At 40.8% G+C, this 27,826-nt stretch overlaps 1 protein-coding gene across 2 annotated transcripts in view; it reads right to left on the reverse strand.

The window, feature by feature from the left end:
- Positions 1-3,993: 3,993 nt before the first annotated feature.
- RIMS3 (regulating synaptic membrane exocytosis 3) overlaps positions 3,994-27,826 on the reverse strand; it is a 223,527-nt gene continuing 199,694 nt past the window's right edge. Inside the window, exons 5-7 of one of the 2 annotated variants that reach the window (XM_069756982.1) lie at positions 12,107-12,208; positions 7,916-8,055; positions 3,994-5,481 (exon numbers count right to left, since the gene is read on the reverse strand). In XM_069756982.1, the coding sequence (XP_069613083.1) occupies positions 5,269-5,481; positions 7,916-8,055; positions 12,107-12,208 (455 nt within the window). In that variant the 3' untranslated portion in view covers positions 3,994-5,268. The remainder of the gene's footprint in view (positions 5,482-7,915; positions 8,056-12,106; positions 12,209-27,826) is intronic. The other variant, XM_069756983.1, reaches the window with a different exon arrangement.

The following is a 27,826-nucleotide window of genomic DNA, read 5'->3' on the forward strand; positions in this document are numbered from 1 at the left end:
ACTTGCCGTATTTATATAACATGAGTTATATGTAGGTACGTACTAATAGCCTATTTTCACAAATTGATATTTTCAATCTGTACTGAGGTATATAGCATGAAAAGTCATAAGCTTGTTATAATCGCATCTACTCTTCCAACAATTATATAAATGTTCTAATATTTTAGCACAGTCAATTCATCACTTTACTAGTCAACCATCATGGATCCAATTAATATGAAGTAATCTTTATTTGTCATCTACGTTTCCCCCTAATCTTACACTTCTTGCCTTCCAGTGGAACAGTCCTGAAGAATGAATGTGTAGCAGAGTTGGGTGTCCTTTATGTAGCAGATAGTGCTTTCCGTGACCAACTAAAATCAGTCTTGAAAAATGGCCCAGAACTACTGTAAAGGCACAAATTATAAGGATCGGATGATATCTCTGAACTCGCTTTGACTCACCCACAGTAAGCTTGAAAATGGTGCCTACTCTGAAAGTCCATGTCTGCTGTGTTATCCTGTGTATGTGAGTTTAGGAGAGTGGAGGATGAATTATAAGGCATGGCTTATTGGGGAGAGTGAAAAGGTGGTGAGAGATAAGATCTGCAACCTTGGAATCTGTGTTTCTTCAGCAAACCAAACATTATCATTACTCAGGGTTTTTTTCCCCAAAATGAACCATAATCACAAAATGTTGGATATCTGGGAGCCCCCCCCCCCCCCCCCCATTACTTTAAATTGAGCCACAATCAAGCACGTTCCATTAAAAGTTTATAACAAGCTAAATATGTATAGCTGAAGGAGTCCTCAGGAGGGTCACATCTGAAGAAGCTTCTACAGGTGATGAAACACGTCAGATGACGGGCCTCTTTCCTTCATGCCTGGAGACTCCTTGAGCTCCATTTTTTTATTCATATGTTGTTACTATTTTGCCTTGGGTATACTTGTATGCTCTTCTTTGTCATCTTCATACCTAAGTATCTTTGGAGAGCCTAGGTTTCAAGTTTTTGTATTGATGTGGTTTAATGGTTACCTGGACAGGGCACTTATTACGGAGGTGACCCTGGGAATTTTATTTGCATTTTTGTTCATTTATTGGCTGTTTTTAAAGATTTAGTCCTTTATACGTATTTTGATTAAAAATTATTTATATTGTATTTAAAACCCCTTAGTTACATGTAATTGCATGGCCGTTATCCATTTATGAAGTTAAGTTAAATACAATAAAGATACTGTAAAAGGGGCAAGAAGCATAAATTCGGCAAAAATGTATAATGTCAATTAAGTAGGTGTAGTGGTATTGGGCTTTAATAAGCTCAGTAATGCCTTAAACAGTGTACATACATAAATACATGTGGACATACCATTACATAGAACCTGAATTACAAATTGATATATGTTACTGCATATTTTGGTGCTTTGTTAATAAGCGAAACTCACTGACAAAACGGGACACCGATGAATCCTGACAATACCAGCACATATTATCAATACAGGGGCTTTTTCATGCAAAGATTGGCTGCGCTAAAGCATTTGCATTAGACAAGAGGAAGAACTGGACTAAAATTGGCCACCAATCAAATAAAGATTTAAATACCTATTCATTACCATTGTCATAAGTAAGCAAGACCACACAGATATTACAACTTTCCAATATTTTTTAACAAGGATAATCAATTATCATTTGATTGTTATTAAAGTGAACCTTTTGTTAGAATCAGGCTGCGCGAACCTTAGGCATCACAAATCAAAACCCAGATGCATGAAATGCCGGCGGGGTATTATCGGGAGAGATCTGACTAGTCCGGGCCAGTCTCTTCACACTCCGCACCAATTGATTAACAGTGTATATGTAGGGAAAGACCTGTTAATTAACTGGAACAGCGCAGTCTGTCTTTGATTCATGCTGGCAGTAGTTTGGGCATCATGCATCTAATGATGGGTTCCCTTTAAAGATAGTTTTATTTTCATAACTCACGGTGGCCTGATTTCCATTTTCAGTGACTACTGCAAATCAACAATGGCTGCCGACTTTCTGAATACATTCACACTGGACACTGCATCTGGAAAAGCACCAGCTTCTTATCGGGTGTATTCACGGTTAGGACACACAGGGAAATAATATAACATCTTTAAAAGGGAACCTGTCACATTAACAAGAAGGTCTGGACCACAGGGAACATGTTATCTAGCAGAAAGAGCTTTGTAAATTCATATTTAAGTTTGTGGGTAAAGATTCAGTATACTTGTATTTTATATATCTGCATATTGCAGAGTTAGGAGTCCAGTGGGCGGTCCTAACATATGATTGACAGCTTTCTTTGTTTGCATGCTCATACAGAGGCTATCATGCACTGGTTAAGAGCAACCATTAGTCTATCTTGGCCCAAAATAGGCAGATATATATGTGAAAAATGACTGCTCTATAAGATTTTACCAGTAGATGGAAGAACATCTTCATTTATAGACAGCTTTCATGTAATGTATGGTAAAAATGTTTACTTGCTGCTCTCTTGAATCTTAAGATCCCCTCTTACAATTCTCCTTAGCGTTTATTTATGCTAAAAATTACAAAGACTCGAAATTCTTTTAATGTCGGAAAAAATCCAAAAGGCATCCAACTAGTGCAATCACTAGGCTAGTCAGAACCCGTGATCATTTTCAGATCATATTGGTTATATTATCATTGTGTCTATCGCAAGTTTCACTGATGTCTTTGGCCGTTAAACAAAACAAATTACACTCTTTGCATTCTGTAAATTAATATTTCTGCCTAGATTTGGCACATAACACTGCTTTCCTGGAGTCAGAGACCATTATTACAAATGATGATAATAGATTATTCAAAGACCTTGTGAGTCAGGTCGTTTACAAAAGACAACGAAAGCTTTAAAGTCTTTAAGGTGTTGCCGTGGAGTTTGCTTACTTTCTTGCATGGGACTAAGAACTTACCAGCAGGTAGTTGTCATCTGCTTGTTCTTGCTGGCGACGATTTGTGCCAGCTCAGAGCGATCACGGACTTTGCCTTTGTTGACGTCATGTCAACAGAGCAGCTTCTTCTCTTCCACTCTGCGCTGTTAACTATGCGTCACTGCTGATGTCATGCTGATTGATAGCCGGCTCTCTACTGCTTAACTGCAAGGAGTCGGCTGCCAAACAGCATGACATCAATAGAGTAGGCCAGAAGAGAAAGAGCTGCTCTGTTGAGGTCAAAAGAATCAAGAGAATTGCCACCTGAGCTGTAAAAGATCATCACCGGGCATAAGAGGCAACTACCTGCCAGTAACTTCTCCATACGAAGAAACAATCAAAGGGCCGGATAATTCCTTTAACTATTGATACAATGTAAAATAATAATCAGAATATGTTGTTTGTTGTAGCCGCCTCTAAAAAGAATTCATTGAATTTTTAAAGTTACATATTGATGCCTTAAGATTCTGTCTACATCTTAGTGGTTTGGATTGTGAATACAACATTTTTTCCTTGATAAACTATAGGAATATATTTCTATACCTGCCACTTACATGTCAAGAGATACTTACAGTGTTCTGGTAACCAGTGGTGGACACAGACAGAAGAGGGCCAATAACTTAACTCACCAAAATGCACAATTCCACCTGCTTTGGGGGTAGACGTGGGCCCCTTACCTCTTGGGCCCCTGTGTAGCTGCACAGGTTACATCCACAATATGTCCACCCCTGATGGTATCTAAACCGCAACCGCTCCTTTTGTACCCTTATCAGTCCATGTATTGCTTCAAGGAATATGTGGGACTTTTTCATCCTCCTGGTGAAAAAAATATGCTGCAGACTTTCTCTTGGAATTGTAATAAACGGGTTTGGTCAAGTTATAGAAACTTCACAGTTCCATTGAAGACCCATGTCTTTTTTTTTTTAGCCCTGAGTTGTTATAGTAGACATCCTTTAAGAAACAATATCAATTGCTACATGAGATCACATGCTACATATATGCTTTTCAATTCCAATATCCATGATGCTTTATTTCTTGTATCTTTCTTTTTTTACAGCGACTGTCCGTGGATGAAAGTGAAGGTTTCGTAGCATATGGGATACAGTAATTCTGCGCATAACCGATAAATGCACACAAGGCTGATATCTATTGGAAACAGGTAATGCCATGAGTATGTCCTGTTCATATCAGACTATGAATCCTAGCGATCTTACTGTCACATAACATAATGCTCCTAGACCAGCCAAGCTTGACTGCAGGGAACGTCATCTTTGTAGTAGTAAAGGATCGCAGGGCTTCCTGGCACTACAGTGTGCTGAGAGTTCAGCGCAAAAAAAGTTTAAAGCACTTAAAAGAAAATGAATGCGTTGTTTGAATTGTGTTAGAACACAAAAAGCTACATGCAGTACTATGTATATATATGTATTTATATATATATATAAAAAAGATTGCTTATATGTGCGGCAAAAAGACCATGTAAACAAAAAGTAGCAAGTCACCTTTCGCAATTCTTTTTCTAAATCCTCAGAAAAGCACATTTAAAATGCTACATTCCATTTTAAACGCAAAAATGTAGAAAAAAAAAATAGTTTACCTGAAAAAATATCATTTGCAGTATAGAGAGATGTCAATGCATTCATATGTATGAGTGTATATAGCTTTGTATGAACTATACATGATATCACAGTTGCCAACCTTATACTATCCAGCTCTTTTGCTGCCTGAGGAGTGTAGGTAGGGGGAGATGGAGAGATCTTTAATGTCAGCTTGGTACGTTGGGGAACTGCTTTTTAGAGTAAGGAGCAGTTTGCGCATACAATTCTGAGTGTTCACTATAGCTTGAGATCTACCGTATGTGCTGTCTAGTGTGTATGTGCTTTGCTGTATAACATACCGCAGCGCTGGAGCATTAGCGTACATTTACTCCAGAAGGGTAAATGTTATTGTCACCCTAACAGGCCTTGCATGGTGGCAAGGGCAATAAAGGGCTGTTTTGCCGATTTGATTCTGCATTGAGTTTCCTTGTTTTGTTCCCCTGTATAGTGAAATGTAGTAAATATAACAGTCTCTATGTGTTTCATTATAATATAGATAACTTTTATATATATATATTTTTCTGCAGTAGCATTTAATTGGCAGCTTTATATTGGACAGTTGCACCGGTTCCCGGTTCCTCAGCCATAGTTGCATCCCTCCTTTTCCAGAGCCCCGAATAACCAGTCTATGGTGTAGGGTCTGGTGCTATCAAGAGGAAGGTGATTGGTTTGGCTTTAGGAAAAGGAGGGACAATTAGAACAAAGACTTCTTCCTCGGCAGGTTAGGTGCAGGATGGACTGGTGGAGCTCTCCAGTGAGGACTGTGATAGTCGTCGGGTGAGAGGAGCAATGCTGGAGTCTGCCAGTGATGAAGTGGGAAATAGTTTATACCAGCCTGTGACACAGGAACTTAGATCAAGCTCTTCAAGTAGGATCTGTGCCATTCCCATAAAGCATTTGTGGTCCATTCTGCCATAGTCTCCCCATACAATTACCTACAGAAGGTACACAAATGATCAGCATTTAAGAGTGTTATTAGCAGAACTATTGGTCAGATGTAAAGAGTGGTGACATTGCAAAAAATATAAACGGCTCGTACTTAGCTATTTAGCTCAGAAGTATGAATGCTAAAGTAGTGACAAATGTATTCATGCCCAAGGAGATATTGTAATTTGGTAGTTGACATCAGCAAGATTGAGCTGGTAATGCATTTAACTTTTTATCCTAAGCAGCCAAAAAAAAAGTTGCTGTACAGCAGATATTAAAACAGTGGACGGTGCATAAACACCAGGCTCAGACTATTAAAGTGACCCACCAAGCGAAATGTAACGCTACATTTCTAGGTCACGATTGGTGCCCTCCATCCTCTTGCTGCTGCCTCCCTTTGTCAGATTGACCCTCTTTTCACCTTTTCGTCAAATGGCCACTGCAAAGACACTGGGAGAACTATGGAAAGGCTGAACTTTACATCCCCTGCCTTTTCTCTGCCATGTAATAGATCCAACACCATCATCATCATGCTGGCCCATCCTGCACCCGAGGAAAGGCAGGGGAGGCATGGTTAAGCCTTTTTAAAATGCTTCCCATGGCTTCTGTGTTGGCCATTTTGGAAAACAAGGAAACAAGTCACTGATCTACATAATCAATGGCAGCAGAATGGAGGACATTAGGTATGTGGCTATACATTAGAAATGTATTGTGACATTTAATATCAGGGATGAGGGGCTACTTTAAGTACTGGCACAAGAACAATATATTTTACATAAATTGTGTCTGGCAGCTATCTATCCCAACCCCCTGGTATACATGAATGCTTGGCTCAGGACGAGCATGCATGTGGTCTGAATGGTGAGAGGGTAGCAAGCTGCTGACAGGCACTTCTGGTGGCATCTTGATGTTCCTGAGAACAGAGGAATCCATCATGTTGAACTCTAAAGTTGTTTCTTGACATTCCTCGAGGTAAACGTATGAAGTAAAAAATTATGAAAAAATGGAAACAAATTTTTTAAAACAGCTTGATTTATTTAGAATTGAGAATGAGCGCCACACACAGAAATACGCACACTTACATGTCTTGGCAAATTTTAATAACATTATTAATTGTTACCTAAGGAATGTTTTGGAACTTTGAATGATTTTACGTATGCAAATCGTCAAGATCTGGTGCCAAAAAATGACATCACAGATATGCTCAATGGGAGACAAGTTCTAAAATGTTGTAGGCTATAGCAACACATTTAAACCACGCAGGCTACTCACAGTAGCAAGAACATGTGGCCTGGTGTTCTGTTGAAAAATGGCTCGTACGTCACTTTGGTCATTGATAGCTTGATTGATCCATTCTGTACTACAAATGAAATTGGACATCACATACATAGCCTAAAACTTCAAACAATGTCTACACAAATCATCAGAAGGAGTTTGCACAGAACAGGACTACAAGTCAGAAAGGTGTTCCAGTGCCCTCATATCAATGCTATCATGGTGCAGGGCAAGGCAGCAATGGAGGCTGGAATGAGGTCTATCCTCTTCAGCAATGAGTTCCAATTTTCTCTTGGACGAGATCATAGGCAAAGTGATAGCCATTGATTGGTCTGGAGATCATTTGGGCAAGACCATGATAAGATCATCACAAGGGAACTTCACACTGATCCTACTCCCGAGATTACTATGGGGTGTTACAAGGTATGGTAGCTGGATCCCTCTGGACTTCACTGCAGGTACACTGGCAGCTTGGCGATACATTGATGTGGTTGTGGAACCATTTGTATGACCATTTCTCCAAAGTGTTCCAGGAGCCGATTTTCACATGAGAATTCAGGGCTGCATGTCGCTCGTGCTACTGTGAGCAGCCTGCATGATTTAAACTTGGTACTATGGCCTGCAATGTTTCCAGATTTATCTACATCTGAGACGTCATAGGTTGGAAATTGTAAAGAAAGCTGCCAGCAGCAGATTTTGATGATTTGCGAGCCCAAGAGCATTCAGTGTGGCAGGACATTCTCCAGATTAAATAGATATGCTTTTTAAAAAAAGGTTTTCATTTTTTCATCGTTTGCATATCACTAACATGCCCATCAATCCTGTTATTTCCATAACTTCTTGTTGGTGTTACATCATTCTTACTCTGGTATGATTGCCACTACATGTTTTCTCTTTGTTTAGCAAAGTACATTGGTATAAAAGGTCATAGATAAACCAGCTATTTAGGGTACTGGCTCTCATTAAGAAGACCAATTACGTTTACAGGAGTAAGGAGGAAAAACATGCAAATCAGCTGTTTCCCAGAGGGAAAATATACATTCTTTCTAGTGCCACCTATTGGAGGTAGTTAACCTATAAGCCAATTTTCTGACCTTTAACAAGCCTTGCTACATTGTTATTCTAGCCAATGATCCAGCATAATGTTTCAAGAGGACAACACCTTACCTGAAGTACCTTCCCCTGAGGTCCTTCATCAAATTGGAGAACTTGCTGATATACTGGGTCCCAGGTTTTCTTAGCTGTTCTGGTCTTCTTCTTAGACAAACATGCACCATTCTCTATCAGATAGACCTTGATGTATGGGGCTGTATATATAAGATGAAAATCAAAGTGAGAAAGGCGTATACAATCTAAGTATGGGTCAGTAATGAAATATGAGAACAAAAATGGACACAAACTACTACACTCCCTGACAGAAGTTATGTTGCTTATCCATGTTATGTAAATAAAAGCTTATAACCTGACATTAAATTCATCCATTGGTTGTATAAATTATTCTTTTGAAAGCTGAAACCCTCCAAAATGTGGTTTAGGTTAAGAAAATAAATTGGCATTAATGCAGAAATATTGATCAGCTAATGGACACAGAATGGTCAGATTTTAGCAAGACAAAAGTTTTGTTGCCTGGTCATATAATGCACCCAATCCTAGTTTACATCCTCACCTGTGCTCAGTAAATGATAGGTTAATTAGTGTGTGTGCATAGAAAAATATTTAGAATTGAGAGTCCTCAGTGGTTGATACCTTTTAATGGCTAACTGAAATGGCTAACTTTGATACTTTAAAACTTTAATAACTTTCAGTTAGCCATTAAAAGGTAACAACCACTGAGGACTCTCAATTCTAAATATTTTTCTATCCACTGGCTAACACGGTACCAAGATATATTTCTTTCTTGTGTGTGCATAAAAAGAAACCCAGCACCCCAGACCTTCACTTGAACTGCAACTTGAGCTCTGACAACATGCCAAAAATCCACCCTGCGACCAAAGCCTGGATTATCAAGAGGCTGAAGACCAGATCCACTGCAAAGGTGTCTGGCACCTTTAATGTGTCTCAGCGTCAAGTACAAAGAATTAAAATGTCAGAATATATTCTATTTGGGATCCATTCACCACTGTCTAATGTCTTAAAGGGGTTTTCCACTTTTAGAAAATGCAGTCCCCAAATGATCTAATTCATGTAAAATAACAAAATCACAGCTGTAGCCAAACACGGAGCTCAGCAGCTTAGTTGACACAAGTTGCTGAGCTCAGTAGTTGCCCAGACCAGCTCCCAACATGACCTGAACAAGCTAAAGTCAAAACACATAGGCAAAAGCAGCAACAGAGAGCCTGCTCTGCATCCTGGAAGGGGTAAGTGCTATCTGATTTTGTTATTTTACAAAAAATTGATCATTGGGAGGTCATTTTGCTAAAATAAATGAGAGAACAATTTGTTAAAACTGGAAAGCCCTTTTAAGGGATTTAGTCATATGTGATAGTAATAATACCAAATTGCATTATCTTTACATGATATGGGGTGCTGGTAAATAAGAATGGATTGTATCATATAGATCTGTGTTGAGCTAAGAGATATGTGTTGACCTGCTACATCATAGTTTTATTTTGCTTTTCTATATCCTGTAATACTATTTCCAGCACTAAAATGGATCTTTTCACTTGAACTTCAGGTAAGGGAAACATTTGGTGATCAGCTGGATGGTTTAAGCCATTTTGCTAGTATTTTCTTTGACCGGTGTTTCAGAAAAGTAGTATTTTTGGGCAGATGGGTGTAATTTATTTTAAGTTTATTTCAGTTTGAAATCTGGGTATGATACTCAAATGATTCTGCGCTTTTAATACAAGGATGCTAAACTTCTACGAAATGTCTGTCCTTGTATTAAGATTTTAATCAACTTTGCATGGACCCAAAATAAAAATAAATATGCCACTTTACTGACCTATTGGATCATTTGACACTTTTTGTTTGGAATGCTAACATAAGACAAGGGAACAAGAAATATGTTTCTTTGGGTAATGAACAGGTAAAAGAAAATTTTATCAATAACTACAATAACTATAAATAGTACAACCCTAGAGACTGGACTTTGTAGGCTAGGGGGAAAGTCAGTGAGAATACATGAGGAACAACAATTGGTGAACAAAATGAACAAAATGATACTTTATTAGAATCAGGTGATAAAAGGAATAACAGAATAATGCTGAAAAATTATATAAAAACACAATAAAAGTAGAATAACAGGAGTGCACACCCAGAGAAAATATGGACAAATGTCCTGGAAGGAGGAACAACGGGGCTAGTACATCATCATAAAGGTACAAAGTGCATAAAGATAAGTACAAGGTAACTAACCTTATTGTATAATTATGTACTGACTATATGAAAATAAGCAAAGTGCAAGTGCAATAGGTGCTGGTATCATTAAAACCGCTGACGAATGGTAATTCAGTAATAGAGTCCATATAACAGTAGCCATGAGTATTGATTCTTCCCTGCCCTTACAATCATTACTCATGGCTTACACTGTAAGGTGATTTGTTTTGGTTCTCTGACATATTGCTGGAGCACTTATTCTTGATTCTTTTCTCTCCGTACCATTTCACTATGTCCATTCTGATTTACTTGTACATTACAAACCTACTGTTATATGGATTACTTAATTACCATTCTTCAGTGGTTCTTAATGATACCACCACCTATTGCACTTGCACTTTACTTTTCCTACTATAGTCAGTACATAAATATACAACAAGGTTAATTATCTTATGCTTATCTTTATACATTTTACAACATTATGGTGATGCTGTACTAGCACTGTTGTTTCTCCTACCAAGACATTTGTCCTTATTTTCTCTGGGTGTGCGCTCCTGTTTTTATACTTTTATTGTGTTTTTATATAATTTTTCATCATCGTTTGGTTATCCCTTTTGTCACCTGATTCTAATAAAGCATCATTGGGATGCTGAGGTAAGAAGTGGCTGCTCACAATGCTGTCCATTTCTTCCTGATCCAATAATGAAGATACCAAGGGTGCTGAGGTAAGAAGAGGCTGCTCATACTGTTGTCCACCCTGTCTTTCTGATCTAGTACTGGTATGCTGAGGTAAGAAGAAGCCACTTACATTGCTGTCCACCCTGTCTTTCTGAGCAAATACTAGAGAAATCAGAGTTAATGAGGTAATAAGAGGCTGCTTACTTTGCTGTCCACCCTGTTTTTCAGATTTAATATTGAGATACCAAGGGTGCTGATATAAGAAGAGGTTACTTACACTGCCCACTGCCTGAGTATTCAGGTAGTTCAGGATGTGCTGGCTATCAAGGTTGATTATAGTGTGCCTCCTGAAAACTTTTCTTTTTTGTCCGGACACTCAGCTCTGCTACAACAATGTGCCTATTTTCCAATTTGGCTTTGCTGTTTCTGAGTCACATACTTGGCTCTATTACTATAATATGTCTGTCTTCCAATCTGGCTCTGCTGTTCCTGGGTGCTGTCCACATACTCTGCTCTGTCACAACAAGGTGCCTGTCCGTATATCTTGCTAAATGGTTCCATATTCTGGTTGCCCTTCTCCACTGCGTCTTTGCACCAAGGCCTATGATACGAGCTGTCTATCCAAACCTATGGCCTAACTGTTCCACCTCAGCAGGTGAGCCATAAAATGAATAGTACATGAAATAAGATTCTAGGACAGGTTTCTGTTAATGTTGCAAGATGGTGGTCATTTTATTTCTATAGTGATTACCTTTATAGACAACATGGGTGGGATTTGCTAATTAAATATGCTTCCTTTAGTCATTTTCTTCTTTCTATATATGGAGAACCTGTTTAAAATGGTTAGCCCTCAATAAATATTAATTAGATCAGGCATAGGGCAAAACATATGACATTTTTATTTGGAATTGATTAAAAACAATGATCTTCCTGGTGTTCTTTTGTTTCCCTCCCAGAACATAACCTAATGTATCCACTGCTGCAGACTACACATACTCAGTTCCTCAGTCATACATGGTATTGTACACAGGCAGCAGTGTGATTCCTAGTATTGTGCATTCCGTTATTAACAACTCACTAGAAGTATATTCTGATTAACGCAGGACACATTAGGAGGACATTCTAAGGGGGCACCATAACAAGTATGCAACAGCACTGTCTAGATATAGGAGCATTTTTTATTCCCATTGAAAAAACTGTCATGTTTTGTGTGATCTAACAGAGTAAATGAATATATTTCCGTGGAACAACTTCTTTAAAAGCTTTGACTGTAAAACAAATTGTTTAAAAGCTTTGACTGTAAAATGTTACCAAGGCCCTTCAAAATACAGTCTTTATATTTCATGCAAAAACAGTTTTTACCTGGTATTGTCTTAGCGCCTGATTTGGGAGTTAGACCCCTGGCCTGGATCACTTCCACCTCAAGCTGTCCATTGCGGTCTACCATACCAACGTTTACGTCTCCTTCAGGAAAAAAAGCAACCCAAGATTTATTTTATATCACTGTACAAGGTTTTGAAATCTTGATTCTGCAAAGATAGCCACAAACATTAAGTAACGGTTGGACGGCCAAGTTGACAGTTTTTGTGATTTCTCGAACTTGAATCGGGACCCCATTCAAATTCATTAACGCCCGTCAGAGCGCTGCGGTTCCGATACTGTCACATAGATGACAGCATGTGAGCCAGGACTTGTGACCGGCGGTAAAAAGGTTACTGACGGTCACAGGCGTCAGTTGGTCTCGCTGAGGGTAGCAAGAGCAGGCTTACTGTTATGAGAGTATTCACCAGCGGCACCTGTGCAATAAATAAATACATTTAAAAAAATGCAGTGAGGACCATTTTTGCTAACCAGTGCAGGTAAAGCTGACAGCTGCGGGCTGGAGCCCTCAGCTGTCAGCTTTCTATTGGCTGGTTATCAAATATAGTGGGGTCCATACGGAGTATTTTTTAATTATTAAAATAAATAATTAAAAAAAGGTGTGAGGTCCCCCCTATTTTTGACAACCAGCCAAGCTACAGCAGACAGCTGGGATAAATACAAACAGAGACACTTATGGGCCCACCTACATGAAATATAAAATTACAAAATGAAAAATACAATGATATAGTAATTGCCAAAAAGTGCTACGTGAAGTGGAGTGGAGACCACTCAAGACAAGAGAACAAGAAGGAAAACCCTGAAATAGTGGACTATAATAAAATACTGGACAAGAAATATTCAAATAAAATTGCCTTTATTAAACATATAGTGGCAAACAGTAGTACTATATAAAAAAAAAAAAAACATGTGCACATATCAGGACAGTGTTGTATAATAATATATTAAAAAATATTTTTATAAATATATAATTGAATACATGGGCCTAATGCAAAAAGTAGCGGACCAGAAGGAAAAACAATATAGATGAATTATAATATATTTTTGATTATTGATCACAATATAAAAATGTAATAAATATTAAAATATATATGTGTGATCACATAAAACAGCACCCAAAGACAATTAAATATAGGGAAAAAATATACACATAAAATATATAGAAAAAAATTGGTGAAAATAGCTACAAATAAAAAATGTTGGCAAAAATAATTGTATATAACATTAAATAAGTTAGTGAGGAAATTAGTGATAAAACATGTTAAATAATCATAATCAATCTCAGAAGTAATCAGATCCCCATAGAGGCAAAAAATGTGTTACAGTGTTCAAATTAAAAATGCAATTAAAGTATTTTAAAAACAGTGTGTCAAATGCAAGAAGAGGGACATATAGGATTATAAGATACAAGGGTGAAAGTGTCAAATACAAGGAAAGGACTGATAAGAGTATAAGGTGTGGGGTGCCAATATAGCAATAAGAAAGGGGCTGTATACCTTTAAGGTCTCTAGGTCCAGACAACGCACACACCCCGACGCGCGTTTCGAAAATAAATTCCTTCCTCGGGGGTGATATTATCAGACTCCAGCCTAAAATAGCAGCCTGCAGCCACCCCAGAAAAGGCGCATCTATTAGAGGCACCAGTTCTGGCACTTTGACTGGCTCTTCCAACTTGCCTTGGTGCTCTGGCAATGGGTTAACCCCTTCCCGACCTTTGACGCTGCGTCACGAAAGTCGGTGCCATTCCGACCCATGACGCAGCATATGCGTCATGGGAAGATCGCGTCCCTGCAGATCGGGTCAAAGGGTTAACTCCCATTTCACCCGATCTGCAGGGACAGGGGGAGTGGTAGTTTAGCCCAGGGGGGGTGGCTTCACCCCCTCGTGGCTACGATCGCTCTGATTGGCTGTTGAAAGTGAAACTGCCAATCAGAGCGATTTGTAATATTTCACCTAAAAAAATGGTGAAATATTACAATCCAGCCATGGCCGATGCTGCAATATCATCGGCCATGGCTGGACACACTAATGTGCACCCACCCCACCCCTCCGATCGCCCCCCCAGCCCCCCGATCTGTGGTCCGCTCCCCTCGGTCCTGTGCTCCGCTCCCCCGTCCTCCTGCCCGCTCCCCCCGTGCTCCAATCCCACCCCCCATGCTCCAATCAAACCCCCCCGCACTCCAATCCCACCCCCCGCACAGCGATCCCCCCCCGCACAGCGATCCCCCCCCGTGCTCCGATCCACCCGCCCACACAGCGATCCCCCACTCCATGCTCCAATCCACCCCCCCGTGTTCCGATCCACCCCCGTGCTCCAACGCCCCCCCCCCGTGCCCTGATCTCCCCACCCTTATACTTACCTGGCCTCCCGGGGACCGTCCGTCTTCTTTCCTGGGCGCCGCCATCTTCCAAAATGGCGGGCGCATGTGCAGTGCGCCCGCCGAATCTGCCGGCCGGCAGATTTGTTCCAGAGTGAATTTTGATCACTGAGATAGGTTATATCTCAGTGATCAAAATAAAAAAAAAAGTAAATGACCCCCCCCCCCTTTGTCACCCCCATAGGTAGGGACAATAAAAAAAATAATTTTTTTTTTTCCCACTAAGGTTGGGGTAAGAACTAGGGTTAGGGTTAGGGGTAGGGTTAGGGGTAGGGGTAGGGTTAGGTGTAGGGGTAGGGTTAGGGGTAGGGTTTCGGTATGTGCACACGTATTCTGGTCCTCTGCGGATTTTTCCGCTGCGGATTTGATAAATCCGCAGTGCTAAACCGCTGCGGATTTATGGCGGATTTACCGCATTTTTTCTGCGCATTTCAATGCGGTTTTACAACAGCGATTTTCTATTTGAGCAGTTGTAAAACCGCTGTGGAATCCGCAGAAAGAAGTGACATGCTGCGGAATGTAAACCGCTGTGTTTCCGTGCAGTTTTTCTGCAGCATGTGTACAGCGATTTTTGTTTCCCATAGGTTTGCATTGAACTGTAAACTCATGGGAAACTGCTGCGGATCCGCAGCGTTTTCCGCAGCGTGTGCACATACCCTTAGAATTAGGCTATGTGCACACGGTGCGGATTGGCCGCTGCGGATCCGCAGCAGAGTTCCAACAGGTTTACAGTACCATGTAAACATATGGAAAGCCAAATCTGCTGTGCCCATGGTGTGGAAAATACCGCGCGGGAACGCTGCGTTGTATTTTCCGCAGCATGTCAATTCTTTGTGCGGATTCCGCAGCGTTTTACACCTGTTCCTCTATAGGAATCCGCAGGTGAAATCCGGATAAAAAACACTGGAAATCCGCGGTAAATCCGCAGGTAAAACGCAGTGCCTTTTACCCGTGGATTTTTCAAAAATGGTGCTGAAAAATCTCATACGAATCCGCAACGTGGGCACATAGCCTTAGGGCTAGGGTTGGGTTGGAATTAGGGTTGTGGTTAGGGTTAGGGGTGTGTTGTGGTTAGGGTTAGGGGTGTGGGGGGGTTAGGGGTGTGTTGGGGTTAGGGTTGTGATTAGGGTTATGGCTACAGTTGGGATTAGAGTTAGGGGTGTGTTGGGGTTAGTGTTGGAGTTAGAATTGAGGGGTTTCCACTGTTTAGGCACATCAGGGGGTCTCCAAACGCAACATGGCGCCACCATTGATTCCAGCCAATCTTGTATTCAAAAAGTCAAATGGTGCTCCCTCACTTCCGAGCCCCGACGTGTGCCCAAACAGTGGTTTACCCCCACATATGGGGTACCAGCATACTCAGGACAAACTGCGCAACAATTACTGGGGTCCAATTTCTCCTGTTACCCTTGAGAAAATAAAAAATTGCTTGCTAAAACATAATTTTTGAGGAAAGAAAAATGATTTTTTATTTTCACGGCTCTGCGTTGTAAACGTCTGTGAAGCACTTGGGGGTTCAAAGTGCTCACCACATATCTAGATAAGTTCCTTGGGGGGTCTAGTTTCCAAAATGGGGTCACTTGTGGGGGGTTTCTACTGTTTAGGCACACCAGGGGCTCTGCAAACGCAACATGACGTCCGCAGACCATTCCATCAAAGTCTGCATTTCAAAAGTCACTACTTCCCTTCTGAGCCCCGACGTGTGCCCAATCAGTGGTTTACCCCCACACATGGGGTATCAGCGTACTCAGGAGAAACTGGACAACAACTTTTGGGGTCCAATTTCTCCTGTAACCCTTGGGAAAATAAAAAATTCTGGGCTAAAAAATTATTTTTGAGGAAAGAAAACGTATTTATTATTTTCACGGCTCTGTGTTATAAACTTCTGTAAAGCACTTGGGGGTTGAAAGTGCTCACCACATATATAGATAAGTTCCTTTGGGGGTCTAGTTTCCAAAATGGGGTCACTTGTGTGGGGTTTCTACTGTTGAGGCACACCAGGGGCTCTGCAAACGCAACGTGACGCCCGCAGACCATTCCATCAAAGTCTGCATTTCAAAAGTCACTACTTCCCTTCTGAGCCCCCACGTGTGCCCAAACAGTGGTTTACCCCCACACATGGGGTATCAGCGTACTCAGGAGAAACTGGACAACAACATTTGTGGTCCAATTTCTCCTGTAACCCTTGGGAAAATAAAAAATTCTGGGCTAAAAAATTATTTTTGAGGAAAGAAAACATATTTATTATTTTCACTGCTCTGTGTTATGAACTTCTGTGAAGCACTTGGGGGTTCAAAGTGCTCACCACATATCTAGATAAGTTCCTTGGGGGGTCTAGTTTCCAAAATGGGGTCACTTGTGGGGGGTTTCTACTGTTTAGGCACACCAGGGGCTCTGCAAACGCAACATGACGTCCGCAGACCATTCCATCAAAGTCTGCATTTCAAAAGTCACTACTTCCCTTCTGAGCCCCGACGTGTGCCCAAACAGTGGTTTACCCCCACACATGGGGTATCAGCGTACTCAGGAGAAACTGGACAACAACTTTTGGGGTCCAATTTCTCCTGTAACCCTTGGGAAAATAAAAAATTCTGGGCTAAAAAATTATTTTTGAGGAAAGAAAACGTATTTATTATTTTCACGGCTCTGTGTTATAAACTTCTGTAAAGCACTTGGGGGTTGAAAGTGCTCACCACATATATAGATAAGTTCCTTTGGGGGTCTAGTTTCCAAAATGGGGTCACTTGTGTGGGGTTTCTACTGTTTAGGCACACCAGGGGCTCTGCAAACGCAACGTGACGCCCGCAGACCATTCCATCAAAGTCTGCATTTCAAAAGTCACTACTTCCCTTCTGAGCCCCCACGTGTGCCCAAACAGTGGTTTACCCCCACACATGGGGTATCAGCGTACTCAGGAGAAACTGGACAACAACATTTGTGGTCCAATTTCTCCTGTAACCCTTGGGAAAATAAAAAATTCTGGGCTAAAAAATTATTTTTGAGGAAAGAAAACGTATTTATTATTTTCACTGCTCTGTGTTATGAACTTCTGTGAAGCACTTGGGGGTTCAAAGTGCTCACCTCACATCTAGATAAGTTCCTTTCGGGGTCTAGTTTCCAAAATGGGGTCACTTGTGGGGGGTTTCTACTGTTTAGCCACATCAGGGGCTCTGCAAACGCAACGTGACGCCCGCAGAGCATTCCATCAAAGTCTGCATTTCAAAACGTCACTACTTCACTTCCGAGCCCCAGCATGTGCCTAAACAGTGGTTTACCCCCACATATTGGGTATCAGCGTACTCAGGAGAAACTGGACAACAACTTTTGGGGTCAAATTTCTCCTGTTACCCTTGGGAAAATAAAAAATTGCGGGCTAAAAAATCATTTTTGAGAAAAGAATTTTTTATTTTTATTTTCATGGCTCTGCGTTATAAACTTCTGTGAAGCACTTGAGGGTTCAAAGTGCTCACCACACATCTAGATTAGTTCCTTTGGGGGTCTAGTTTCCAAAATGGGGTCATTTGTGGGGGATCTCTAATGTTTAGGCACACAGGGGCTCTCCAAACGCGACATGGTGTCCGCTAATGATTGGAGTTAATTTTCCATTTAAAAAGCCAAATGGCGTGCCTTCCCTTCTGAGCCCTGCCGTGCGCCCAAACAGTGGTTTACCCCCACATATGGGGTATCTGCATACTCAGGACAAACTGGACAACAACATTTGTGGTCCAATTTCTCCTATTACCATTGGCAAAATAGGAAATTCCAGGCTGAAAAATCATTTGAGAAAAGAAAAATTATTTTTTATTTTCATGGCCCTGCATTATAAACTTCTGTGAAGCACTTGGGGGTTCAAAGTGCTCACCTCACATCTAGATAAGTTCCTTTCGGGGTCTAGTTTCCAAAATGGGGTCACTTGTGGGGGGTTTCTACTGTTTAGCCACATCAGGGGCTCTGCAAACGCAACGTGACGCCCGCAGAGCATTCCATCAAAGTCTGCATTTCAAAACGTCACTACTTCACTTCCGAGCCCCAGCATGTGCCTAAACAGTGGTTTACCCCCACATATTGGGTATCAGCGTACTCAGGAGAAACTGGACAACAACTTTTGGGGTCAAATTTCTCCTGTTACCCTTGGGAAAATAAAAAATTGCGGGCTAAAAAATCATTTTTGAGAAAAGAATTTTTTATTTTTATTTTCATGGCTCTGCGTTATAAACTTCTGTGAAGCACTGGAGGGTTCAAAGTGCTCACCACACATCTAGATTAGTTCCTTTGGGGGTCTAGTTTCCAAAATGGGGTCATTTGTGGGGGATCTCTAATGTTTAGGCACACAGGGGCTCTCCAAACGCGACATGGTGTCCGCTAATGATTGGAGTTAATTTTCCATTTAAAAAGCCAAATGGCGTGCCTTCCCTTCTGAGCCCTGCCGTGCGCCCAAACAGTGGTTTACCCCCACATATGGGGTATCTGCATACTCAGGACAAACTGGACAACAACATTTGTGGTCCAATTTCTCCTATTACCATTGGCAAAATAGGAAATTCCAGGCTGGAAAATCATTTGAGAAAAGAAAAATTATTTTTTATTTTCATGGCCCTGCATTATAAACTTCTGTGAAGCACCTGGGGGTTTAAAGTGCTCAGTATGCATCTAGATAAGTTCCTTGGGGGGTCTAGTTTCCAAAATGGGGTCACTTGTGGGGGAGCTCCATTGCATAGGCACACAGGGGCTCTCCAAATGCGACATGGTGTCCGCTAACAAATGGAGCTAATTTTCCATTCAAAAAGTCAAAAGGCGCGCCTTCCCTTCTGAGCCCTGCCGTGTGCCCAAACAGTGGTTTACCCCCACATATGAGGTATCGGCGTACTCGGGAGAAATTGCTCAACAAATTTTAGGATCCATTTTATCCTATTGCCCATGTGAAAATGAAAAAATTGAGGCGAAAAGAATTTTTTTGTGAAAAAAAAGTACTTTTTCATTTTTACGGATCAATTTGTGAAGCACCTGAGGGTTTAAAGTGCTCACTAGGCATCTAGATAAGTTCCTTGGGGGGTCCAGTTTCCAAAATGGGGTCACTTGTGGGGGAGCTCCAATGTTTAAGCACACAGGGTCTCTCCAAACGCGACATGGTGTCCGCTAACGATGGAGATAATTTTTCATTCAAAACGTCAAATGGCGCTCCTTCCCTTCCGAGCCTTACCATGTGCCCAAACAGTGGTTTACCCCCACATGTGAGGTATCGGTGTGCTCAGGAGAAATTGCCAAACAAATTTTAGGATCCATTTTATCCTGTTGTCCATGTGAAAATGAAAAAATTGAGGCTAAAAGAATTTTTTTTGTGAAAAAATAGTACTTTTTCATTTTTACGGATCAATTTGTGAAGCAGCTGGAGGTTTAAAGGGCTCACTATGCATCTAGATAAGTTCCTTGGGGCGTCTAGTTTCCAAAATGGGGTCACTTGTGGGGGAGCTCCAATTTTTAGGCACACGGGGGCTCTCCAAACTTGACATAGTGTCCGCTAAAGAGTGCAGCCAATTTTTCATTCAAAAAGTCAAATGGCGCTCCTTCCCTTCCAAGCCCTGCCGTGCGCCCAAACAGTGGTTTACCCCCACATATGAGGTATCAGCGTACTCAGGACAAATTGGACAACAACTTTTGTGGTTCAGTTTCTCCTTTTACCATTGGGAAAATACAAAAATTGTTGCTGAAAAATCATTTTTGTGACTAAAAAGTTAAATGTTCATTTTTTCCTTCCATGTTGCTTCTGCTGCTGTGAAGCACCTGAAGGGTTAATAAACTTCTGGAATGTGGTTTTGTGCACCTTGAGGAGTGCATTTTTTAGAATGGTGTCACTTTTGGGTATTTTCAGCCATATAGACCCCTCAAACTGACTTCAAATGTGAGGTGGTCCCTAAAAAAAATGGTTTTGTAAATTTCGTTGTAAAAATGAGAAATCGCTGGTCAAATTTTAACCCTTATAACTTCCTAGCAAAAAAAAATTTTGTTTCCAAAATTGTGCTGATGTAAAGTAGACGTGTGGGAAATGTTATTTATTAACTATTTTGTGTCACATACCTCTCTGGTTTAACAGAATAAAAATTCAAAATGTGAAAATTGCGAAATTTTCAAAATTTTCGCCAAATTTCCGTTTTTATCACAAATAAACACAGAATTTATTGACCTAAATTTACCACTAACATGAAGCCCAATATGTCACGAAAAAACAGTCTCAGAACCGCTAGGATCCATTGAAGCGTTCCTGAGTTATTACCTCATAAAGGGACACTGGTCAGAATTGCAAAAAACGGCAAGGTCTTTAAGGTCAAAATAGGCTGGGTCATGAAGGGGTTAATATTTGCCGAGTTGATGTCAGCTTTGCAATGTCAGCTGACAGTTGTGTGACCTTCGTACACATTAGCCTGTCTGCCAATCCAATAAAGAAATCACTGGCTTTGGAGGTGGTTTGTATGCACTGTATATGGGCACCTAAGATTCAGTTACTTTTCCTTTTTTTTACAAAACAATTCCTACTCTTAGAATCATTCTGATAGTAAATATTTTTTCCCCTCATAAACAAAATAATTGTTTCTAACCACTAGTCCATAAGTCACACAACTTATCTGATGTGTTAGAAAAGCTTTACCGATAACATTCTATGCTGGTGATGCTGGAACAGAACTTGACTATGTGTTCATTGCCATGGGAGATGATTATACCAATGATGTCAAACCTAAGGTCATTTTGATTACAATGCTGGCAGGATTGAACCGATTTAAAAACTATTTTACAATTGAACAATAATTGGTGGGCAAATGAGGTGATGAAATGTACAAGTGCTGCTCACTAAATTAGAATATAATCCAAAAGTTAATTTCTTTCAGTTCTTCAATACAAAAAGTGAAACTCATATATTATATAGTGTCATTACAAATAGAGTGATGTATTTTAAGTGTTTATTTCTGTTAATGTTGATGATTATGGCTTACAGCCAATAAAAACCAAAAAGTAATTACCGTATATACTCGAGTATAAGCCGACCCCCTTAATTTTGCCACAAAAAACTGGGATATCTTAATGACTCGAGTATAAGGGTGGGAAATGCAGCAGCTACCGGTAAATGTCAAAAATAAAAATAGATACCAATAAAAGTCAAATTAATTGAGACATCAGTAGTTTAAGTGTTTTTGAATATCCATATTGAATCAGGAGCCCCGTATAATGCTCCATACAGTTCATGATGCCCCATAAGATGCTCCATACAAAATACGCCCCATATAATGCTCCATACAGTTTATGATGGGCTCCATAAAATCCTCCATATTAAAATATGCCCATATAATGCTGCACAAATGCTGATTATGGCCCCATAAGATGCTCCATAGACACATTTGCCCCTTATAATGCTCCACAAATGTGGATTATGGCCCCATAAGATGCTCCATAGAGATATTTGCCCCATATAATGCTGCACATGGCCCCATACAGATATTTGCCCCATATAATGCTGCACATAGCCCCATAAGATGCTCCATACAGATATTTGCCCCATATAATGCTGCACATGGCCTCATACAGATATTTGCACCATATAATGCTGCACATGGCCCCATAAGATGCTCCATACAGATATTTGCCCCATATAATGCTGCACATGGCCCCATAAGATGCTCCATACAGATATTTTCTCCATATAATGCTGCACATGGCCCCATAAGATGCTCCATACAGATATTTGCCCCATATAATGCTGCACATGGCCCCATACAGTTATTTGCACCATATAATGCTGCACATGGCCCCATAAGATGTTCCATACAGATAAATGCCCCACATAATGCTGCACTTGGCCCCATAAGATGCTCCATACAGACAATTGCCCCATATAATGCTGCACATGGCCCCATAAGAACATATATACAAAAAGACGTATATAGAACAAAAGTAAGAGTTTATTCAAAACAAAAAGGACAAGACATAAAATGATTACAAAATATAGCCACTAGTGTCTGAAAAGAGTCAAACCAGATCTTGGTGGCACCACCTTGGGTGCGGGGCAAAAGAAACTAAAGTGATAAAAAACTGGCAGCAATAGCAATGTTATATTGGGTATCAAACCCATATATCAGAAAAAAGCAGTCAAAATCAATAGATGGTCCCTAACAATAATCCACCATAACTGCATCCACATATAGGAAAGGTCACAGTTGTAGAGACAAATAGTATACAGACCGCCAAATGCTGCCAATAAAAGTGACAGAGTTCTACATAGTAATAAAATGCCTTACCAGTGACCAGATGGTGGTGCCACTTCCCCTAGGCGTGTTTCGGCAGCGTGCCTTCGTCAGGGAGAGTGGCATCACATCAATAGTGTGTCCCTATTAAACCCCAATCAACCAATAAGCTAAAAGACCAGAGGGTCATGTGCCCGCACTGAGGAAGAAAGGAAGTGCATGCAAGGGATGCCGGTATCTGTAGTTCTAAGCGGTCATGTGTATAGTATGTTTATCACATGACCCTGGTGTCCGGATCCCAAGTATCCAGGATAATAGAACGCCTTAATGAAGAAAGAAATGCGGTGGCAGTTCATCTGCGCATGTGACACCGATGGTACCAATATTTGCCCCATATAATGCTGCACATGGCCCCATAAGATGCTCCATACAGATATTTGCCCCCATATAATGCTGCACATGGCCCCATAAGATGCTCCATACAGATATTTGCCCCATATAATGCTGCACATGGCCCCATAAGATGCTCCATACAGATATTTGCCCCATATGCTGTTGCTGCGATTAAAAAAATTAAAAATTACATACTCACCTCTCAGGCACTTGGCACTTGCTATATTCACCTGATCTGCGTTCCACCGACGGCTGCCGCTGTGTCTTCCCCATCCTCAGCACTGACGTTCAGGCAGAGGGTGGCGCACACTAATCGCGTCACCGCGCCCTCTGACCTGAGCGTCACTGCAGAGGACAAGGAAGACGCAGTGGCACCGACAGTGGAACGAGGAGCAGGCGAATATCGCGCACTGCGTTATACTCACCTGCTCTCGGCGCGGTCCCTGCACGTCTATTGCCCGGCGCTGGCAGCTTCTTCCTGTAGTGAGTGGTCACATGGTACCGCTCATTACAGTAATGAATATGCAGCTCCACCCCTATGGGAGTGGAGTGGGATCCATATTTATTACTGTAATGAGCGGTACCATGTGACCGCTCACTACAGGAACAAGCTTCCGGGAAACAGACGTGCAGGGACCGCGCCAGGAGCAGGTGAGTATTATTACACAGCTCCGCTCCCCCTCCCCAGCCGAACCCTGGGTTTGACTCGAGTATAAGCCGAGAGGGTTACTTTCAGCCCAAAAAAGTTGAAAATCTCGGCTTATACTCGAGTATATTACGGTATCTCAGTAAATTAGAATACCTTATAACATCAACTTGAAAAATTATTTTAAAATCCGAAATGTTGGTCTACTGAAATGTATGTTCAATAAATGCGCTCAATACTTGGCCATAATCATCAATATTAACAGAAATAAACACTTGAAATAGATCACTTTGTTTGTAATGACAAGAACAAGTTACACGGCACTCTATAAATTTGTGAGTAGAGGTGCTCAAGTAGGGTTTCCAGCCCCTTAAATCAAATGTATCAAAAAGCTTGGCACTCAAAATTGCTTTTAGAAAATAAAGTCATTTATTTTACATCTGGACAAACAGATCAGCGGTAGCTCTTTTCTAAACGAGATCGAGCTACCGCTGATCTGTTTGTCCAGATGTAAAATAAATGACTTTAATTTCTAAAAGCAATTTTGAGTGCCGAGCTTTTTGATACATTTGTTTGTAATGACGTTATAAAATTTATGGGTTTCATTTTTTGCATTGAAGAACTGAAATAAATGAACTTTTAGATGATATTCTAATTTAGTGAGAAACACTTGTATGTCATGCCTGCATGCCTACTAATCACAGGAGGCACCGGGAATGCCAGCTGGTAGGAGCAAGTTTCCAAGGCTCTTTTACAGCATCCAAGAATACCAATGTGGCCACTGTTGCCAATGACAACCAATGTGGCCACTGGACCAGAATGTTGCAATTCTTTTTGCTCAGCTCTCCTCCCATTGCATTTTCCATATACTCATTTGAAACCCTGCGTAAACATTATGTCCATATTACTGACTAATATACTGAGCATAAGAAATATGACCAAGTCTTCTTTTCTAAAGCAGAACAAGGCTCCAATGAACTAAAGGTTTCCTTATAGTAATAGCTACACTCTGTAGCTACGTGTCTATTCATAATAGTGAGGTGTTTAAACACACAAAGGAACATAAATGTGGACAGTACTAGTTGTGGAAAATATGTGCATTGGTCTATGTGTCACATGTTCTGCCTTTGTGCAGATATTATCCATATGTGGGTATAAGAAATGCTTAAGAAGTGTGCAGCGATGAACACGGCCTAGTATTGATGAGCGTGCTCAGCACTGCTCGTTACTCGATCAAGCATTTAGGTGTTTGGGCACACTTGTTACCTAATCCTTGTCTTGCATGTTTTGTGGCTGTTAGACAGCCAATAAACATGCGGGAATTGCCTGCCTTAGGCCGGCTTCACACTTGCGAGTTTTACGGACGTAAGAGCGCAGAAACTACGTCCGTAAAACTCGCAAAAAATACGGCACAATTATTCTCTATGCCCCTGCTCCTATCTGCCGTATTTTACTGATCAGTATTATACGGCTTTCTACGGCCGTACAAAATCGCAGCATGCTGCGTTTGTCACCGTACTGCGCAAGAAATACGCCAATGAAAGTCTATGGAAGCGTGAAAAATACGGATTTCACACGGACAAGCAGTGTGACTTGCGAGAAATACGCAGCGCTGTTAGAGAGAAAAGCCGGTAATTCAGTGCGGTGTACAGTAAAATCACACTGACAGCTTACAGTCCAATAGGTAGAATAAATGTGTACACATAGAATAGGTATATATATATATATATGTCAGTGAGACACATATATGTATATATATTAATATTTATTCCAGCGCTATACAGCTTGAAAGCCGGTAATTCAATTACCGGCTTTTTCTTTCTCCTTCCTAAAAGCCGACATGATTTGAGACATGGTTTACATACAGTAAACCATGTCTTCTCTCCATTTTTTTTGCAGATTCCACACTACTAATGTCAGTAGAGTGTATCTGCAAAATTTGGCCGTTCTAGCTCTTAAAATAAAGGGTTAAATGGCGGAAAAAATTGGCGTGGGCTCCCGCGCAATTTTCTCCGCCAGAGTAGTAAAGCCAGTGACTGAGGGCAGATATTAATAGCCTGGAGAGGGTCCATGGTTATTGGCCCCCCCTGGCTAAAAATATCTGCCCCCAGCCACCCCAGAAAAGGCACATCTGGAAGATGCGCCTATTCTGGCACTTGGCCACTCTCTTCCCATTCCCGTGTAGCGGTGGGATATGGGGTAATGAAGGGTTAATGCCACCTTGCTATTGTAAGGTGACATTAAGCCTAATTAATAATGGAGAGGCGTCAATTATGACACCTATCCATTATTAATCCAATTGAATGAAAGGGTTAAATAAAACACAAACACATTATTTAAAATTATTTTAATGAAATAAAAACAATGGTTGTTGGAGTATTTTATTCTACGCCCAATCCAATCACTGAAGACCCTCGTTCTGTGAAAGAAAAAACATAATAAACCAACAATATACTTACCCTCCGCAGATCTGTAACGTCCAACGATGTAAATCCTTCTGAAGGGGTTAAAACATTTTGCAGCAAGGAGCTTTGCTAATGCAGGCTGCTCCTCGCTGCAAAACCCCGGGGAATGAGTCTAAATATAGATCAATGAGCTATATTTAGCTTCATTTGCGGTGAGGCGCCCTCTGCTGGCTGTTTATAGATCGTGGGAACTTGCCTAGAAAGCCTGGGAGTTTTCTAGGAAATTTCCCACGATCTATGAACATCCAGCAGAGGGCGCCTCACCGCAAATGAAGCTAAATATAGCTCATTGATCTATATTTAGACTCATTCCCCGGGGTTTTGCAGCGAGGAGCAGCCTGCATTAGCAAAGCTCCTTGCTGCAAAATGTTTTAACCCCTTCAGAAGGATTTACATCGTTGGACGTTACAGATCTGCGGAGGGTAAGTATATTGTTGGTTTATTATGTTTTTTCTTTCACAGAACGAGGGTCTTCAGTGATTGGATTGGGCGTAGAATAAAATACTCCAACAACCATTGTTTTTATTTCATTAAAATAATTTTAAATAATGTGTTTGTGTTTTATTTAACCCTTTCATTCAATTGGATTAATAATGGATAGGTGTCATAATTGACGCCTCTTCATTATTAATTAGGCTTAATGTCACCTTACAATAGCAAGGTGGCATTAACCCTTCATTACCCCATATCCCACTGCTACACGGGAATGGGAAGAGAGTGGCCAAGTGCCAGAATAGGCGCATCTTCCAGATGTGCCTTTTCTGGGGTGGCTGGGGGCAGATATTTTTAGCCAGGGGGGGGCCAATAACCATGGACCCTCTCCAGGCTATTAATATCTGCCCTCAGTCACTGGCTTTACTACTCTGGCGGAGAAAATTGCGCGGGAGCCCACGCCAATTTTTTCCGCCATTTAACCCTTTATTTTAAGAGCTAGAACGGCCAAATTTTGCAGATACACTCTACTGACATTAGTAGTGTGGAATCTGCAAAAAAAATGGAGAGAAGACATGGTTTACTGTATGTAAACCATGTCTCAAATCATGTCGGCTTTTAGGAAGGAGAAAGAAAAAGCCGGTAATTGAATTACCAGCTTTCAAGCTGTATAGCGCTGGAATAAATATTAATATATATACATATATGTGTCTAATGACATATATATATATATATATATATATATATATATATATATATATAGACAGTATATATATATATATTTTTTTCTTTTTGGGACACATGGATCATTTCTATAGCGGTATGTTGGTTTTGCAAGCCTGCGAGAAAACCACGCAGTACGGATGCCATACGGATTACATACGGAGGATGCCATGCGCAAAAAACGCTGACACACCCTGCCTACGGAGGAGCTACGGACCACTATTTTCGGGACATTTCAGCGTATTACGGCCGTAATATACGGACCATATTTTCATACGCTGAGTGTGAAGCCGGCCATACACATTAATGCAGTAGCAACTGTATGTTGGCTACAGGAATTACTGTGATTCGCATCATTGGGTCTATCTAAGAACCAGGGACCCGATGCTCAGAAACCTCGGAAATCAGAGGATAAAATTAATATTCACTGCTTC

This window comes from Ranitomeya imitator, chromosome 3 (assembly GCF_032444005.1).
Source record: "Ranitomeya imitator isolate aRanImi1 chromosome 3, aRanImi1.pri, whole genome shotgun sequence".
Taxonomy (NCBI): domain Eukaryota; kingdom Metazoa; phylum Chordata; class Amphibia; order Anura; family Dendrobatidae; genus Ranitomeya; species Ranitomeya imitator.